General features: G+C 40.2%; 1 protein-coding gene across 1 annotated transcript in view; it reads right to left on the reverse strand.

Annotated features, from left to right (window-relative positions):
• Positions 1-19,161, reverse strand: part of lig3 (ligase III, DNA, ATP-dependent) — a 21,112-nt gene extending 1,951 nt beyond the window's left edge. Inside the window, exons 1-18 of the mRNA XM_069673022.1 lie at positions 19,075-19,161; positions 17,592-18,172; positions 16,733-16,861; positions 15,119-15,334; positions 14,861-15,012; positions 14,447-14,613; positions 12,583-12,660; positions 12,301-12,469; positions 9,310-9,465; positions 7,289-7,420; positions 7,111-7,190; positions 6,002-6,089; positions 5,834-5,911; positions 5,562-5,685; positions 3,518-3,660; positions 3,321-3,395; positions 2,733-2,879; positions 511-658 (exon numbers count right to left, since the gene is read on the reverse strand). Coding sequence (XP_069529123.1) covers positions 511-658; positions 2,733-2,879; positions 3,321-3,395; positions 3,518-3,660; positions 5,562-5,685; positions 5,834-5,911; positions 6,002-6,089; positions 7,111-7,190; positions 7,289-7,420; positions 9,310-9,465; positions 12,301-12,469; positions 12,583-12,660; positions 14,447-14,613; positions 14,861-15,012; positions 15,119-15,334; positions 16,733-16,861; positions 17,592-18,144 — 2,635 coding nt within the window. The 5' untranslated portion in view covers positions 18,145-18,172; positions 19,075-19,161. The remainder of the gene's footprint in view (positions 1-510; positions 659-2,732; positions 2,880-3,320; positions 3,396-3,517; positions 3,661-5,561; positions 5,686-5,833; positions 5,912-6,001; positions 6,090-7,110; positions 7,191-7,288; positions 7,421-9,309; positions 9,466-12,300; positions 12,470-12,582; positions 12,661-14,446; positions 14,614-14,860; positions 15,013-15,118; positions 15,335-16,732; positions 16,862-17,591; positions 18,173-19,074) is intronic.
• Between the last annotated feature and the right edge of the window lie 724 nt (positions 19,162-19,885).

Below are 19,885 nucleotides of genomic sequence, written 5' to 3' on the forward strand. Positions count from 1 at the left end.
TAATTAATAAACAAGGTCTGCAAGAGCATTCTAGCATTCTAATTAAGCCAATAACACGTGGCATAATTGCGTCTACTTTCAGCCTGCAGTAGAGAATACTGTATAAACCAACAAAATTAATGAGCAATTTAAATAGTACATTAAGGCAAAAATGCTAAACGATTGCTGGTTTCTGCTTCTCAAACTGAATGTTTTTTTTGCTGTTCTTTGTCTTTATGAGAGTAAAGTGAAGATCTTTGGTGTTTGAACAAATTAAGCACCTTGAAACTATCATGTATATCTACAGGAAGCTGTGATGGACATATTTATACGCTTTGATATTGTTCAGGTAAAATGATTAGAAAAGAAAATAATTGCCGGATTCACTGATAATGGAAATAGCTCAGTTTATGCCCAAATCTGAGTGAATTGTCTGATTTGTGTGTTTGAATATTTAGTGAACTGTGACATTAGTGTCACACAGTAGTGCCATGTCTCCTTCCATCCCAATTGGATGGTGTGTGTACTTACTTGTCTTCTTGGGGGCAGCCCGTCCCCGTGACGAGGACGAAGGGGAGTTTCCTCCGCTGTCTCCTGATGAGCCCTTGTCGTCGCCCGATGTAGACGGTCCAGCTGTCACTTTAAAGTCACAGTTCTCCTTCGATATGCGGAAGAGCTCCTGAGCAGAGTGATGAAATGACAACATGGGCTTCAGCCGAGAGATGTAATGTTCTGTGCCAGCAGAGATTGAAGAGCCGCGCTGCAATAACTTAGCACAGGCATGTTTTATTGCCTCTGCCAATATTTCAGCTCATTTGTCAATGTTTGGAGGATAACTCGGACTGCAGATTTGGTCCTCGTCATTTAAATCACTTAACTTGTGCAGTCAAAGTGGCGCTTTGTTCAACAGCAGCTTTAATTATTTCACTCCTCCCCTCACCTTTATCATATTGTCCTCTCTCACACACCTTCCATCATATGTGCCAGGAGAGAATTAGATTAGCAATAAACAATCCAAGGACACACTCAGTGGCTATTCAGTATCAAAGAGGCGTGTTTTGGGATCATCTTATTAAAATGTCATGTTTTTCCTTCAGGTAAGTTCATTTCAATTAAACCTTTTGTGCAAGTTATGTCCTTAAATGAGCCGTGTCTAATAAAAACATATGAAGTCTTTTATTTTATACATGCGTCTAGATTTGTTCCAATGCTTATACCAGAAATCTATCCGACAGCCTAAAATGCACCGACCTGATAACATTGTTTATTATCCACCTTCAAGTATATCGACTTGTTTCTGCTGCCCCCAGGAACTACTGATTTAGAGCAGCAAAGAAAAGCAGTGCACTGCGAGCAGAGAGTTTAACAAAAGCTAGCAAAATGTCAGCAGTCAGTGTTTGCTGGGAGCACACTTAAGGCTGTATTTTTCTTTTATTCTAAAGTTGATATAATTAAAACCGATAAAACTTTCTATGTCAGGATTCCTTAAAGGGATAGTTCGGATTTTTGGACACCGAGTTGTATGAAATACTTGCTAGTAGTGTAGTGGATGCAAAGCTATTAGTCACCGAGTTCCGTGGTAGAATAAGTAGTTCCAGCGAGATGTAAGGGCCATGAAACCAAAAAGTTTTACCCTACAAAAACAACATGCAGGCAATGGTGATCCACACAAAATCATCATCCTAGGATTTCATATACTGCGCCTTTTTTGGCACCATTTTCTCTCTTGAACAATCCAGTATCACTACGCCTGTGGCAGGCCGGTTTCTCAGGTAAGCCGACCAAGTAGCTGTTTCACTTGATTCTGACTGATTCGCGTCATTGTTGAAGTAAACATGTCGGACTAAGTGATGAGGAAGATTTACCTTTAACAACGGATCCAAGGGGATATCTGTATGACCCTGAATATACTGATGCTGAACTTCGTCAGATGGACAAAGAACGGGCAGAGGAGAGAGAGAGAAGCTGTGCAAGCAGAAGATGGCCCCGCAGCTGCTGGAAGGAGAGATAGACTGCACGGAAACAGGTGGTGCACTTGTGGGAAGAGTCAGCCGCTGCCCACAGAGTTGGAGAGCTACTGCTGTTGGGAATGGAAGCTGGTCATGCCGCAGTTGCAAGATCTCTCAATCTCTGAGGAAGCCAGCGCATCTGCTTTGGTCTGCATCTTTGGTAAAGTGAGTGCTGCAAACTGCTATGTTTTTTTACCCTGACCGCCTTGGTACCTATATTCAAACCGACTGCAACAAGCCAAAGTTCTCTCAGGGCATGATCTGTGTCAGGAAAATTAAATACGTGCGGTGGAAAGTTTTTATTGCTACAGCCCGGAAAATCACATGTATTTTCCTCTGTGACAACAAACGTCGTCTCCCAGGTTACCAATTCCGGCGTGTTTTCTGAGAAACAGCTGATTGATCGCGTCATCTGAGAAACCGGCCTGCCGTAGGCGGAGTGATACCTTTGCATCCACTACACTACTAGCAAGTATATAATACAACTTGGTGTCCAAAAATCTGAACTATGCCTTTAAGTTAACTGAGTCAGGCCATACAAGAGTGGTACTAATCACAGCAAATCCATACAGGGTAAGTATTATACAGCTGTTAAATTATAATAACATTTTTTGTTGTTCAGCACTGGTATAAGAAGAACTTCAATGTGGCCCAATACTCATGTCTTTGGGTTTCCAACACATTAACACTCACACACGATCGAACTATGCTTTGTGTTCTTGAATCAAAATGGTGATATCCTACCTTAAGCTGGGTGAGGTTGGTGGCCGTCTTCCAGTCTTTGTCATCACGGATGCGAGTCATGCGGGGAAAGCGGATGGAGATGCCATCAGCGGTGTGCATCTCTGATTTGGAAAACTCTGCACCTGTGATCTCCCAGACAGGCGCTTGCTGCAGCAGAGGAAACATAAATGACATGGCAAATATATGACTGCGTCCCCATAAAATAAAAAAGCAATTCTAACTTCTGTTCGGATAGAAAGAAAAGAGGCCCTGACTATTACTGTCTCAGGAAAGACGTTTGTGGATTTCATTATTGTTCTATTTCAGGACTTGAAAGGCAGGAAAGGGTCATTTCAATCAAATGCTTTCAATCTCTGCAGGGCTTTCTTCTTAGACTATTTTTATTAAAAATGCAGGTTGAAAACACCTTCCAGCTCTGCAGCGTGGGTGGGCATTATCACAATACATTTGAGGGCAATTTAGTTGACAATATTCTTGCGGAAGACAAACGGAAGAGATGCTTTTAACTCGTCTTTAATGATATAAGCCTGGGCTGTGCATGACCAGGCTTGGTGAAAAATAAAAATGTGCTAAAGAGAGAAATCTCACCTCAGGATCACGAATAATGAAATCTGGATAATAGTTCTTGATGATTTTCAGCCAGCCTGGGATTTTGCTTGGGTCCTACACATAGAGAGAGTGAGAGAGAGAAAAAAAGAGAGAGAGAGAGAGACAAAAGATTCATTTTGGACTTTATTACATCAGCTCAACATTCCAGGCAGGCCGCTAAGTGGATCCTCTCTGACCTTGCTGATTTTGATCATATCCAGCTCTTTCTGGAGACGGGCCAACATGGCGTCATCGTAGCCCCCGGAGCACTTGGTGACTGTGCACCACTTCTTGGAGTGTGGGTCGTAACAGCCCATTAGAAAGCTGGACATGATGCCCCCTGGTGGGTGGAAGAGCACACATGGCATCAGGAGGGAAATTATGGAGAGAGCTGCCAGCAGAGACTCTGCAGACCCACTAAATAGCCACACGCCTACACTGTATAATTTCAGTGAACTTTCCAAAACTTGCCCCTTCAAATCTGTTTGTTTCTGCTTCCCACTTTTGTCCCACAGTATGTTATGACAAGTGTTTTCATCTCATTTGTTTTTTTCTGCTCTATTAGCTTGTCTTCACACTGCATGAGCTGTCTTCATTAGCCATGCTTTTCAGATTTGTACCTTTGTTTTCTGCATTTGTTATGCTTCCATTGTGTAATACACTCATTACCCAGCCTCCACAATGACTTCAATAACTTGACTGTTTATATAATTTACCCCACATCCTCTCCTTATGCAACATCTGCACATTTTTCACAGGAAATGCTTCAATGCTGGATTCTGGCCTTTTGTTTTCACAATGTTAAAGTAGTAATCTCGAAGATCTCAGTTTCGTTCTGCGGTAGTTGCGGGAGCACACTTTCCAGATATCCAGACAGTGTTGCATGTGTGACGTTCACGGTTGGCTCCGGTTGTAACTCTTGATTTTCCTCACTGACAGTAGCTTTCCTTTTTAGACTGTTTGCCTTCATCTGAGCGTCGAGTTTGTTTCTTTTCTTTAAAAGATTACCGTTTACTCGCTTAGCTCCGCCTACCCTCTTTGGCAGACCAACCACTGCTGGGTGATGGAAAACTTTCACCACTGAAATTAGCACGCTGACGCAGGTTTTTCAGACTCTGGAAGACCAACTTATAGATGCTGATTGTCTCTTTTCCACATTGCCAGTGAAGTGTACTCCTTTTGGTCTCTTTTCTGCTGCGTCACCGTCTGATGTCACAAACGCGGTGGTTAGGTCTTTATTGTATCTATTACTCATTCAGTCTGTGTATCACTAGGCGCCGACAAATTTGGAATGATGTTCGAGCGCTGCTCGGACGGAGACGGGCGGAATTTGTAGCTGAGATGATAAGGAAGAAATTAGCGACGGAGCATAGCATCGCAGCCGGAAAGGGGGCGGAGATTAGCGTGTCGACCTGGGTTTTGTGTTCCCATCAATGCCGATCAGAGCCGAGGCGATAATTACCCGGGTCTACTGCAGTCATTTGGGTCGATTGTCGCCTTTCCCATTAAGCAAAAAAGCCGAGTGTTGGCGGGTTTTTTGACCAGTGGGAACTAGGCGCCGCTTGTTATTTTTTCTGCAAAAGTTGCACCAGACACCCAGTCCATTATTCTGCAAATGCAAAGGCTTTAATCAGTGAACCATAGGCTCAATTACCATTGTGTTACCTCATTCCGCGATACATAGTGACTTAACAGACATTTATTGACTTGAAGATTATCACTTTAAACTGGGAGCATTTTACTTGAACAGTAAAAAACAATATATGTATATGTTTTATAAATGTCTAAGTGTTATTATTAGAGATTATTACTTTAACACAGGGTTGTATAGTTGTTAAATCACCATCCTGTCTGAGTAAAGTCAATGTAGATTCTGTTTAAACCCATTGATTAACAACAGAAGTTTAGCTGCCGTCACCCTTTGGTGTTGTTTAATATTTACAGAAACACATATTAAGTGTCAGTAATGCTTAAGCACTATTTGCAAAATGGCCCCCGTGGTCGTTAAAAGAAATGTCACAGCATTAGTAAAAATTAATAGTAATAGTAAAACTGTCTTAGTTAGCCAAATGCGTCCCACGAGTCTAACTCCTCATCTTACAGAAGGTGGCTGTGCATAAAAAAGGGGCACTAAAACTGTCGGGCAACAAATGAGAGCATGAAGAAGTGGAAAAGATTCTTGTGATTCTGCTGCTTAAAGAAATAAATGTTCTGAAGCGGATGGTTTCAGGTTTTACTGACCGTTGGAGCCTTTTCCGTAGAAGGCTCCCAGCACCACCAGGTCCGCTGTGTCGGCCATCGCCCCCTCGTTCAAGTAGTCCTTCTTCACCTTCAGCCAGTGGCGTTTCCCTGGTTCATAGCTGCCCTGAGACGCACAGACATAAAGAGATTCATCATCATAATGTTGTAGCTACACCTGTACTTACAATGAATGTATAACTAATTATAAAATGAAGTATAAGTCGCTCATTTTCCTCAAAGTTTTAAATGTAAGATATATATTCCCAACTGACCTTTAAGTCTTTTAGCACCAGGCCTTCAAGTCCCTCTCTGATGACACGAGTTATCATATCCGCCAGATCTCCTGCCCTCTGACACACACAAACATAAAAACATGATGTCATTAGAGCTATTACAGATGTGCACATACATCAGAAAGCCAAGTTCAGAGACTGACTTACAGTGACGTGCTTCATCTCGGAGAACAGGATCCTGTTTGGGACTTCAACCATGTTGTCAACCAGGAACTTCCTGCGTTCACACAGAGGCCTGGGGAATATAACAGAAAAGCATGAGACAGTCAATAGCTATAAATGTAAAATAAACCTGACTGAAGAAACTGAGAGTATATTTAAAAATAACAAGTGTGACAAAAACTCTGTAGTTGCAAAACAAAAGAAATGTGTGAAAAAGCTTCAATTTTGTGATTGTAAGCAGGTTAATAAAATATTCTTGTTCGGGAAAGAACTTTTGTTGTTTGGCTGCTCATGAATTTGATATTTTAGGTAGATATGTAAAATCGGACATATAATCTTTTACAAACGCAACTCCAAACAGAGATGCTAAAACTAGGACTGAAAGTCGAAGAAATACGAAGTTAACAGAGTTAACGGAAGAGGCGTTGTACAAAAGGTCACATGTCTGATCACTCACGTTTCTGAGCGCACCTGAATGCAGCATCCCCCCCTGAAACACGGCAGTGAGGGAGACATGCCCGGACTTGTTTACTGCACCTACCACGGAGACATCACCAATCGCCTACACACTCTTTTTATCGTGTGTGCCCATGAATATGTAAGTTAGTTTTGCACTGATGTTTATGTTACACTCTGAGTGTATTTTCGGCATGTTTGATGTTGTTAACTGAGCTGACCTTTAGCTAGTTAAGAGTTGTGAAAGTTGTTTCACTTATATTCACTGGCTAGAGTTTCTGCGGCGAGTAATGTCGTAGCATTACGTCATCGAGCATTTAGACATAATTAAAGCATTGTTTTATCAGCGGAAAATATCGGCAGAAAAATGACATATCTGCCGATGCTGATACGTCATTTTAAAGCCATAATTGGCAGATACCGATAACTTGCTGATAATATCGTGCATACCCAATATATAAGGGAATCTCTACATAAAACCCTATCCAAAAACACAATGAGCAAAACTCAGTGCCAAACATAAAACAAAAACAACAAATGCTTCAGTGTAGAGGTGTTTTCTGAGGTTTGGATGGAGCATAAACAGTGTGAAAAAGCACAAGTTAGCATAATTTCCTTGAGGTGTGAAAACACATTACCTCTCCATGAGGCTCACGCCGTTGAAGTAGATACAGTCAAAGACAAAAAGGCACACCTTGGCATCTTGAAAGGCCGCTTTCTGAAGAGGAGAGAAAAGTGTGAAGAGCTGCTACAATGACCGGTCACATACAGGAGCTGTATCCAAAAAAAGGTGCAAATTGGCTGTTGTGTTCTCACCTTGTGTACACCCAGAGTCCCGAAGGGCAGGGGTTTACTGGTGTTTGTGTCAATTAGGAGGACTTCAGCATCCAATATCATACTGTGGCCTCCGGGAAAAGCCTGAGGGATGTATTCCTTGAAATGTGCCACCTGAAACAGCAACATGGACACACAGGGATTAAGTACTGAGAAGAAATAAGGGGCGTCTGACATAGCTATTAAAGCAAGACTTAAGAGACTGGCACCAGCCCAGGTTTTTAAAGGGCCTGACACTGTAGAAACAAATGGTCTGAATGCTAAGGCTTAGTCCAAACTTCTACATTTATAAACTGTGTTTTTCATTTTTAAAACATATACAGATATTTTTTTACTGTTCAAGTAAAATGCTCCCAGTTTAAAGTGATAATCTCGAAGATTTTCATTTAAATAAATGTCTGTTAAGTCACTATCTATCGTCGGATGAGGTAACACAATTGTGATTGAGCCTATGGCCCACTGATGAAAGCCTTTACATTTGCAGTATCATGGACTGGGTGTCTGGTACAACTTTTGCGGAATAAATCACAGGCGGCGCTCAGTTAGTGACGCGTTTTCCATCACCCAGCAGTGGTTGGTCTGCCAGAGAGGGTAGGCGGAGCTAAGCGGCTGCTTTTCCGCTCTCTGCAAGTGTTGCGAGTAAACAGTAATCTACTATGGCTGAACAAACAAAGAAAAGATGGATGACTACAGATACAACTTCAGAAATAAGTGAAAATCCAAAGAAAAAGAAACAAATTCGACGCTCAGATGAAGGCAAACAGTCTGAAAAGGAAAGCGACCGTCAGCAAGGAAAATCAAGAGTTACAACCGGAGCCAACCGTGGACGTGACACATGCAACACTGTCTTATATACCTACAGATAACTGGGCTCCCACAATTACAGTTTATCGTGATAAGGGCCGCCAAAGCGAACAAAACTGAGATCTTCGAGATTACCACTTTAAGTATGAAAACTTGGGGGTTCCATTTTAATGTGCACAGACAGAAAAGCTTGCTTAATCTTTGCCCATTAAATCATGCGGGTTACAGAACACACATGCCCAGTGTAATTAAGTGTTCATGTCATGATGATGGACATCAATTTTCATTATAAAAACAACATTTTCAACAAGAAAAAGTTAGTGTGGACCTAGCCTGAGGGGCATAACAAGAATAATAGTAACAACAAAAAAAAGGATGCATGCTGCAACAGATTTCTCCTCTTTTCCTTTGGTCCACCTTCATCAGTCTCTGTGCAGGGTGGTCTGAGAGTTATCATTTACCAGAACAAAACTACAAATTAAGAAACTTGGACTATTGTAATTAGACCTCATTCCAACCCCCACAGAATCTTAACCTAACATTAACTCTTCTTTCCCTCATAACGGCTGCTGAGGGTCCATTACCGGCAATTTCATTGATTGGAAGCGTGGACAGAGCAGTCAAACAGGGTTACACATCTAAGACCAACCGGGATAGAAGTAAAAAACTGGGTCATACTGTAACAGCAACCTGCAGAACAACTCTGAACAGTAATACTGGTTCTTAACTAGAAGCTCAACATATTAGTAACCAAGGCGTGCCGTGTTCCTACATGTATTGCTTTGGTCAAGGTACACTTGTGCATAGCCTCATGCAGAAAAGCTCCAAGGTATTTAGTCTCTTGTGTCTTGCTGGTTAGTGTTTTTAGTGTCTTTGCTGATGTTTACAGTCATTCAGGGTTTCTGTGAGGTATACATTGTGTGCAGCAACCTCTAGTGGCGTGAAAGGGCTAATGAACATGATGTGGAGCTGTTTATCCCTGAATGTTTCAGGCTCTCAGTCCCACGCTGAGACAGAGCCAACGCTGAGGAATCACAGCAGTAAATGTCTGAATTTAACCTGGATTCATACATTTATGCAAGTTAAATCCAATAAGGTGATTCTTTCTGATATTCATTGGCACACTAACAGGTTTATAACCTCACAAGCTGTGTGTTCACATCTGCACTGTGTATGTGTGTGTGTAGGATAAGACTGACCTTGTGTGGTAACACTGGTTTAAGGCTGCGGCTGAAGTAGCTGAAGGTGTCTCCGTTCTTGTGGACCTGCACTCGTTCTCCATCGTACTTGATCTCAGAGTACATCCCGTTGGGGCATTTCTTCATGGCGTACTCGACCGATTTACACGCCTCTGCCTGAAATCACAAAGAAGAAAGACGATGATTGACCATGCTGTCAACAAAGAACAAAATCCTCACCTATTAATTACCATTAAACTTTTAGACTTTAAGACTTTACTTTAACTTTAATTTAATTTTACTTATATATTGAGAATTTATGCTTTGTGTTTTATACTGCTACTTTTAGCCAATAGGAACTGTTTAATACATCACAAGAGCAATAATAACTAGGTCAAAACCTCGTATGTGGCTGACCACATCAGGTCAATGTGCGTTTTTGTGGGCAATGTGTTATAAGGACTGTCCTCATGAGGCCGATGACAACATGTTTGAAAGCAGGTGTGCGCTGTACACGTAGGTGAGGACAGCAGACAAGCAGCGGAGGAGCAGCCCCGCCTACTCCCCAAGCAAAGTATCCAGAGCCGTATAGACAGAGAGTCGCGTCAGTGGAGGTCCAATATGCTCCATGATCTGCCATTGCGATGTCACAACTCTCTCTCTCTCTATGGCTGTGAAAGTACCGTCACTCACTCACACAGGCAGGCACATACAGACACCGTGTGTAGGGCTGGCCCCGGCGTTCAGCCAAAAATAACAGCAAGAAAGAAGTTGTTTTTGTTGAGAAACATTGTATTGTAGCCAGCAAAACTGCATCATAGTCTTAATTAACTGATGAACGTGCGTTTTAATGTTCACATAAACCTCATTTTACCGCGGTGTGTTCTGGTAATATTACACTGACCTAATTGATATGCCAATGCTGGCAAAATTCTACTAATCACATTTCTCATCACCCTGAATATCATTTGCTTTCAGTGCACATGTCTCTCCCATCTTAAAATGGATAAAACAGGAAGGTGATGCAGCTTTTCATTTCCTGCAAACTAATACAAAAAAAAAAGGATGTTAAAAAGCTTTTAAGCCTGTGGGAAGTTGCAAACTGTGTGTTGTTCATTTTTAAACTGTAAAGTGATATAGCTGCAATAAACTTTCTGACTTCCCTTTTATACTGTGAAATTAAAAGTCAGCTGTGTAACGTGCAATTTAATGGTCAGTGGCTTCTTTGGACACATTTTTAAATCATGCTGAATTAATAACGGCCTCTAAAAGGAGGGAATCAGTAAAGTCATGCGTTTAGAGCAGAGAGTTATCTGTAAGGTCCAGCTGCTTAATGTGTGATTATCTATTGATGAACCATCGGCTGGAAACAGGTTGAACATATTCGATACGTCTTGTGAGTTAAGTTGTAATGTGATTGAATCTTTAATCATCAGTCACAGGCAATGACACAGCTTAATAGTTAAAATTATTTTTTATACTACATGTGTGGCTACTTGGGCCCTGTTTTTACATGTTTTGGGCAGCCATGAAACAGGCTGTGAATACTGCAACATCCTCATTGTAGCCAAAACACCTCATCAGAATACATCCAATTGTAGTGCTTGTTTGTTTGTTTGTTTGTTTGTTTTGCCACCAATAGGCTCAGACTGTTACTTCTAAGTCTGACAACGTTACAGAAAGGATCTCTAAAGGGATAGATCTGTTTTTTTGTTAAGGTAGGATACTTATTTTACAAGAAACAGCAGTTTCTTTTTTTCCATTTTATTTAATTATTTGGAAAAGGCTATATCGCAAAATAGACAACCATTGAATATTTTTTTTCATCAAGTCGTCAACTCCCCGAACAAAGTATCCAGAGCCGTATAGACAGAGAGTTGCGTCAAATATGCTCCATGATCCACCATTGCAATGTCGCAACTCTCTCTCTCTACGGCTGTGAAAGTACCGTCACTCGGTCAGTCAGTCAGTCAGTCAGTCACATACAGACTCGTGTGTAGGGCTGACCCCGGCGGTCAGCCAAAAAAACCTTAAGCCACATGGCCTGTGTGAGTCCACTCAGCCCTTTCCAGGTGAATACATTCGTTTATCTTGCTAAACTTACATTTACATAACAATGTCTATATTTACCCTACCAGCCAGCATTCAACATACATACCAATGCGTGCTTTTACTTCTTCTGTTAACAGTTCACACATTAGGTTTCTTACATATGCTCTCACAAATGATTAAATGTAACTATTCACATAAGAACTAGGGGAGCGTACAGTTATATTGTGTCAAGAAACAGCTGTTTCAATTTTACTCTTTAGGAATCCTGTCTCACCTGTAATTCCAAACCTTTTTCTTTCTTTCTCCAAGTCATTTATGCCCCAAAATATGTAAAATTGTGGCCCAAGTTTAAATAAAGTTCCACTTCAATTGAACAAAAAGGAAGTAACTTAAAAAAGAAAAGCAGTCATGGTGAACTGAGTGAAAGTGAATTTGTTTCATCCACATCCTTGCATCCATACAACAGAGTAAAAGTCGGTTTGAAGCCTTTTAAGTCACATTTATAATAGAGGTCAAACGGTGTCGTTGGTGTGACGACAAAGACATCCCATTAAATCACTTCAACAATCCAAGCAGGTCATATCTCATTTCTAACCTCTTTTCTTTTGAAAATCAAAAGGTATTAAAAGCAACAATTACTGTCTTTTATTGGAAATCTATTTCTAGTTTAGTCAGAATATTTTCACAGATTACACACATGGCCTGCCCTGGAGCAAAAATGGATTATTATAGTATCGGCCTACTGCTGGATATATAATGAATTAGCATTTACAAGAGGCCATTACTTGAAGGACACATAATGTTCATTTGATCCATATTTCATGCGCACGTGTCTCAAGTGACTGATGAGGGCAGACAGGTCAGACAATGGATTTTTTCAATTTGTAGTCAACTATCTAAGATAGTTTTGGAAAGCAGTCATATTATTTACATGTTTTACATGTCAGTGGTACTACTCACCAACATGGGCTGGACGGGGGTCATGAGTGAGGCCTCCACAGTGAGGAGTTTCCTGGGTCCTGAACCATTAGACGCCTCCTGCTGATTCCTCAACACCCGTTCAATCACGTCACCCAAGTTACGCGAGGCTTTGAAGGCATCGTAAGCGTTTGGATCCACAGCATCCAAGCTTTAACAGGCAAAAATTAAAGATGAGTTCAAGGTTGGTATGAAAAAGACATCCTTTTTTTAAAGTGTTAAAGGAATCAAACATATATTAAGTTCTAGAGAGAAGACACTTACACATGTTTTGCTCCAGCGTTCATCTTCAAGTCATGTTTAATAAGTCGAATGATGCATTTCAGGTCATTACCGGTGCATCTAAGGTTGAAAAGAGAATGCAGAATTTTACTCAGGTTGAAAAATAATACTGCAAGAGGAGTAATATAAATCAAACAATACTTAATAGCACCGTAATTCACAGAAACTGTAAGTCATTAATCACAAGGAGCTGCTTTTTCTCCATTTTGAAAACAAGTGTGTAAGACAGACTAAAATAAAACTGCAGTTCATGTGATTTGCTTTTCCCCATCAATGCCACATTTATTCAGTGCAGCACAAAATGATGCTTCTGTCGGTTTACAGCCAGCAAATAAACAAAGTCTCACTCTGGCATCTGCTGCTGTAAAAGGCAGAATGTCAAATGAAGATGTCTAGGAAGTGTCGTGTGTTTGAGAGTCATGCCTGAGGCAGACAGACTAAAAATAAGGGAACACTGCAGATCCCTGCATAAAAAGGGAATGCGAGCAAATAACTGAAAACCAACAATGAAAAATTCACAAACACAGTGAAAAGAAATCGAAACATATTCTGTCCATGGTTCTTACATAGTTTGGAGTTCAGGTATTTGCTCTTTAAAAACTACTTGACTAGTTACCATCAGGTCTAACGTCAAAATAAAGACATCATGTGGAGAGGTACTGCTATAGAACATGAAGTGAGGCATTGCAGGCACTGCTAAAGTTATTAGTAAAACTTGACTTTGTATTAATGCATTAGTACTTTATAGACAACATTAGAGTTTATATCATAGTAATCTCTTTCCGTGTGGAAAGAAAAACCAGGCAGAACATTATGCACCGTAATGACATCCCGGCTCCCATCAGCGTCATCTGACATGATTTAGCTTCTTATTCTTATTATTTATTATTTATTATTCTATAAACTGCAGGAAGTTCAGCTAACAATCTGTTCTAGATCTAAAATTCAACTATAAATTTCCTTGACGCTGTGTCACGAAAGCCGTTCAGCGTTTAGATTTCCCGACTCCTTTGAATGCATCAGAAATGATCACTCTGACCTCTGTTCAGCAAACGAGCATTTTAAAAATAGTTTACTTCTCCTCTTGAGGACAGACCTGACAAAGCTTCATCTTTACTTTTTACTAATCTGCATCATGCTGTTGAAATTTGGGCGAAGGTAAGACCCGTTAATTAAAGTCAATCACAAGAAAAACGGTTTCTTTTGGAAACGGAAGTCTTGATTGGAAGTAATTTATCGCTAACCGTTGGCTCCACGCCCGGCGGGTTCACCTTTGTCCCCAGAGGCTATGTCATCGTCAGACTATAGCTGATGGGATCCGAGATTGGTGTTTGACCAATCTGACTTCTCTCCCTGTCCGTACTGAAACACAGGCCTGTCTTTTCATATTGAGCACATTACTTGAGTAAGATGTCCTAAAAAATGTGCCTTTTCTGTTCAAAGTAAACTAAAGACTTATAAGGAACTTTTAGAGCAGTGGTAAAAAAATGCATTTGTTTCAGACTATTTTCATCCACAATACAATATAATACAAAACAAAAAAACATGACTAAAAAGCAGCTCTGCAACCTGTTAGTGCTGCGTGACAACTACAAAATGCCTGATTTCTTACAGTTATGTTACTTTAAAACATCAATTAGACACAGATGAAGTCACTTCAAGCCTCTACACTCATTCACAGGACTGTTCATATTAATAAGGCTGAAGAAGACCTATAAACTGTTGTTAGTAAGGCCAGCCTGCATAACTTAATTTAATTACTTTTACTGCGATATTGTAGAACTTCCTCTCTTTGCACGGCTTGACTTCCCAACCTACTTAATACGAAAATTATGTATTGTATTACTTTTTGGCAATGTCCTCCAGCTCAGTCTGCTGCTCATCCTCCTTGGTCAGCTGGGCGAGGCGGGTCAGGGACGCGTCCACTTCCTGGATGGTCAGGAGGCTTTTGGTCGCAGCTGGAAATGATTTACCGTCCTCAAAGAACATCCTCACTGTCTCGGACACATCGCCCTTAAAAAGAGACATTGATTGTATCATACAAGTGTCCTTTTTGAAGACACAATCTGAGGAGATTGTAACTGGCAATTCAAATCCCCTGAGAATTGTGTTTTAAATCTATGAATATCAATAAAAGTGCTTCAAATAATTATGGTTGAGAGGGTGTTTCGCTATAAATGAAAACATTCAGCATTTGTGGTAACGTCGAAATATTCAGAAAACATAAGAGTTCATGTGTGGAAAGGTTTGGATCACCGACCTGTTCCAGATCGCGCACCATGTCATCCTGGTTGCATCTGAATATGCGGCTGAAGAGCTTCGCAATCTGCTTGTCGTTGAGGTTGTAAACACTCTTCACAACGCCTGGCAGGAGCAGCTTCACTGTCAGGTAGAGATCCCCGTGGAACTTATCTAGGAGGGAAGAAAAGAAGGTGTTAGACAAATGTTAAATTGTAGAAATCCTGCCCAAATGCTGCCAGTCAGCTAAAGCCCATTAACATCTGATAAGCACACAAACCTCCCGCTGAGCCCTTCTTGAGGAACCTTTCAATAATCTGTGTCTTGGTGTTGTAGCTGCTGTTTTCAGCCACCATGGCGCAGAGCTTGCGGAACTCTCTGAAGAGGCAGTCCTTGTGCTGGAGGTCACAGAGCTGGGTGGACAGGGCGCTGCCTTGGCTGACTTTGGCGGGGGAAGAGGAAGGTCCCGGGCTGCTGGAGCTGCCTGCCTTTGCAGCTGAAAGGGCAGTGATGGTGAACAATGCAAATGATAAGAGACGGATTTTACAAAGCAAAAACCCAAGTCACATAATCCTGATTTTAGCTGTTTAAATGATTATCTGTTGGTTTCACTTGTAAGGGGATCATTCTGTTTGAGAATTTAAGTCTGTACTTTAACGTAAAGCTCACAATTTATCTGCAACACTTTAAAAATACATATACAAAATGATAACAGTTACACTTCAGTCTGGAACTGTTGTTTCAAAAACACACATATCCATATTCATGTCACCCAGGGGACTTCATGTCCTAGTTGTGCCTCTTAGGCTGCATACAAATCAGAGTTTTCCCTGCGAAATCTAATTTAAGGCTGTTATTCATCATTTACACTCATGTTTTCAGTTTTCAAATATCAGTTTATTACTAATGAGTTTCACTGTTGCTGGACTTAAAAATAGCACGTTTTCCTTTCTACTTACTGCCACAGATTGTATACTGGACGGGCTTGTAGACAAGACATCAGTAATTCAGCTTTAAAGCTCCTGTGAGGAACTTTCGGTTTGTGTCCATTTTGACGACCCCGGTGGTAGTTTTTAACAACAAATCTCATCCTGCTTTCTCTAACAGTCATATGTATCACTCACTTTCAATTTGTTGCCCTGGAAAATGTAAACAAAGGCAGCAAGCGGTTAATCACTTCGCCTGCCACCTACCCCACGCCAGCGGTTTCAGGCATTAAAAATAACTATATAGAAAGAATCAACCTTGTTGCTGATGGTCTGGTTTGCTTTTGTAGCTCATATAGAGTCATCAGAATTCATTTCAGTCTGTTTCATAACCAGCGAAAAACTCCTCAAAGGACATTTAATATGAAAACTGGGACAATATGCACAACAGTAGAAAACCACTGTGTTTTCTGTGGAGGATAAATGTTTTCACAAAGCTGATGGTGATATTTTACAGATGCATTATACAACTACTTTGGACTTTCTCACTGATAATTAAGAATTTCGGTTGTGTAAACCTGCAGCCTCCTCTGTCAAACATTTTTTGAAGACAAATCACAGAGAAAGTAAAATCAAATCTTCCCTCATGTTTCCAAACGTGAGGTGAAACTACTTTAGTAATCCATTGTGTGATAAGGTTTTAATTTTAATACACCAAAAACGTCCTTTTGTTCCCCACACAGCAAACCACTTTATCTTATCACTCTTTTTACTTCTGTTGATTTCTTGCTTTTCTTACATAAACTTTGTGTGGTGTTCTGTATTGTGTGCAAGGTTTGAGAGCTTAAAGTCTTCAGTGTCTTCTGTTTTATTGTATCTATCTGATCCAAGATGGATTGTATTACTTCTCTTGTAATATTTTTTCTTTTGTGAATGGCTCAGAAATCACTCGACCTTAGATATCTTACCAGTGAAGCCTGAGAACTTGCGTGGAGCGTTCATAGATGGATCAGCAGGAGGAGCCATCAGTTGGCCACCAGTGTTCATCTTGGCCTGCACCTTCTTCTTTGGAGTTGAACTCACTTTGGCCATCAGGTCTACAAGACAAAATGGAATCAATAATTAAGCAATAACTGTATACCTTACAAATTCACGTTGTCAATATGTATGTAAAATAATGGTGTTAACACCTAAAGAGTTCCTAGTTTAAATTTAAAAGTCTGCAACTATGCTTCAACAATGGTCCTGGTACAACTTTTTAAAACTGTAGCGTATTCTTCTTCGATGACTTGTAGTAATAATTACATCTTTACGATAAGGAGGCAAAATCATATTGCAGTCAATTTGAAAGATTTTAAAATTGCTATACTAAGAATAAATATTTTTGCATCATTTTTTTTTCTTTTTACATGTAATTAGTTGTTCTGGTTGAACAAGTAAGCAAATATCATGTTAAACAATATGACACACAATGCAAGATGCCAAGTCACATACTGTATGTTAATTCATTTAACCCAGACGTGCCAAATCGCTGGATTTGTAAGACACTGCAGGTGGATATGTTAGTGTAAACAGTTAATTGCAACCTCTGGTCAGTTTTATTGATTGCTGACTTTGCAAATACTTGATAGCGTATCGATCACATTAATGGCAAAAATCTCTTTTAATATGCTCCATAGAAAGGGGGAGTGAGTGTTAGAACTACCAAGATTCCACAAGAAATGTTTATGTATGTACACTTTTTAGAAGTTGTAAAGTACTGAACATTACTGAGGAACATGTCTTTTAAACAGAATAACAATAATCTTTACTGTGTGCCTGTTGTACCTGAAACGTGTTTATTAACGAGCTCCTTGTCTGCATCCTCCAGCTCCTCCCAGCCCTCCAGATCTGTGATGTCCTCAATCTTCTTGGTGGTGGCTCTTGCCCTTTCCAGCTTTTCAAATATGCACTTAACATGATACCACTCTTTCATCTCCCCCGCAGACTCGCTGAAAGGGTTGGGCACAATCTTGCCAATGCGCACAATGCCCTTTTGGATTTTGTCCTTGCACTTTTTACATCCTGCTGTGCCTCGTTTGGCATATTCCACTATAAACCTTTGTTCAGACATGTCCGGCTCGCTGGAAAAACGCTGATAAACAGAAGGGTGAGGAGGATCGTTTTGGAGAAGTCTTTTTTTAAAGGAGACCACAGAGAAATTATGGATTTCCCAGGAAAAATGTTGCGTATGAACAGTTGGAGGTAGATGTTTAAAACGTGAAAAGACAGACAAGGCCCGGCACACCTTCCACGGTTGATGACACCTGTCAAGTGTTTGAAAAGGTTGTCGACCTAGACAAACAGCCTTGTGAGCTAATAAAATAAGCCGTCTCTGCATCCAGTTGTGACAGTTGGCAGGTTACAACCTAAAGAAAGCAAAGACAATACTTAATACTTAGTTTTTTAAGCATAATACAAATAAAACCACAAGAACAGACAAACAACAGGTTCAGTATGAAAATTAAATACCCAAATAAAATAAAAGGACACGCATAGGAGATAAGTTGAAAATAAAAACAGGTAGATTAAGGGTAAGCAGAACGTAAGTCATAATGACGTTGCAAAGCTGTTAATTTCACAGTATGCTTAAAGGTGCTGTGCATTGAGTCTCTGACTAGGAGCATGAAAGAGTAGCAGATATATTTTCATCCAACATCAGCCTTAACCAAGTAGGTGAGAAATGGGTCCCAAATAGCTGAAAATGTTATTGAACCGATCCTCAGGAACCCGAGTCTTTCCATGTCTATGACTGAACCTATAAGCATAAAGTTTATAACTCATTTACTGAATTCCGAATACATATTACAGTCCAAATTAGCCAAGTAATTCAATTGTTCCCATAGAGTCGAGCCATCATGACAACTTCTGGCAAAGTGTTTCCTCTATAAACAACCAGGATACACATATCAATACAAATAACTACATTAAAAGAGCATAAATTGAGATTGAATTGCCTCCTTAACATTTCAACAGTAACTTATGCTTTAATCGTGAACTTGCATGTATGTCTAAAGACAATGTCTCCGCTTACTGCTCATACTTTCTAAATAATTTCAAACATTACTGTCAAGTATATCAAATACATGAAGCTAAGTCTGGTGACACGAAGGCAATTGTTAGCTTGCTAGTTGATTAGCTTTAGCCTTAACGCCCTCCGTTTCACATACACACACCGGCGATAAGCCGAGCTAGCTAAGAGATAGCGCACAAACTAGCAAAAATAAGTTCACAGGTCGTTAATATCTCTGAATATATTCAGCTAATTTACCTTATTGAAGCTTCGTAAAATATGATTGCACGGTTTATGCAGCTCCTCTCCTCATTGTTGTTAGCCAACAGCTACACCATGTCAAGTGTACGCCAGTTACATTGTAAAGTAAGAATTAACTTCCGGTTGGGATATGCAAATTAAAAGATGTATTACCAAAATATTTCTAATAATGTAATAATTGCACAACTTAAGTATATCAAATTAAATATAAACTCGTATGGAGTGCGTGAATACCGTAACCTTGCCACGTAGACAAAGTGAGGTTATTTATTTGTAAAACTGGGTGACATTCTTGCACTATTTTGAAGGATTGGTTTATTATTTCCGGTGACTCTCTGGGAAATCGTGATAAACTTGCCGCAACTATTCAAAAGGGCTACAGCATGGGCAGCGGTGGCTACACAATGCTTGATGAGGTCCTGAGAGAAGCGTTAGACCTTTAAACATCTAGCAGGATGTATATACTGCCATCTGCTGATCAGGAGCACTTAACGTCCCTGTTTCCAACTAAATAGATTATCATTAATAACTACTGTAAGTGAGACACTTGATTTTGTCAAATAAGAATAGCCATCCGCTGTGTCAGCAAGTGATCGAATGTTGAAAGGCTAGCAGAAAGGGTAGTTCGTTAACAGTTGACAGCGAGTTTGTTTTAACTCGCTTTATAGCCTTAGTTTTCAAATGCATTTGAAGCAAAAACACAATGCATTGATTGGAGATGTAGCCTATCCAGTACACAGAACGCTAGGATTCCTATATACTACAATGTAAGACCGATTTTGTACAAATTGCAAATCTATAGGGAATC

This window comes from Semicossyphus pulcher, unplaced genomic scaffold, assembly GCF_022749685.1.
Source record: "Semicossyphus pulcher isolate SPU_LCO1_2020_fin unplaced genomic scaffold, fSemPul1.0.p SCAF_10, whole genome shotgun sequence".
Lineage (NCBI taxonomy): Eukaryota > Metazoa > Chordata > Actinopteri > Labriformes > Labridae > Semicossyphus > Semicossyphus pulcher.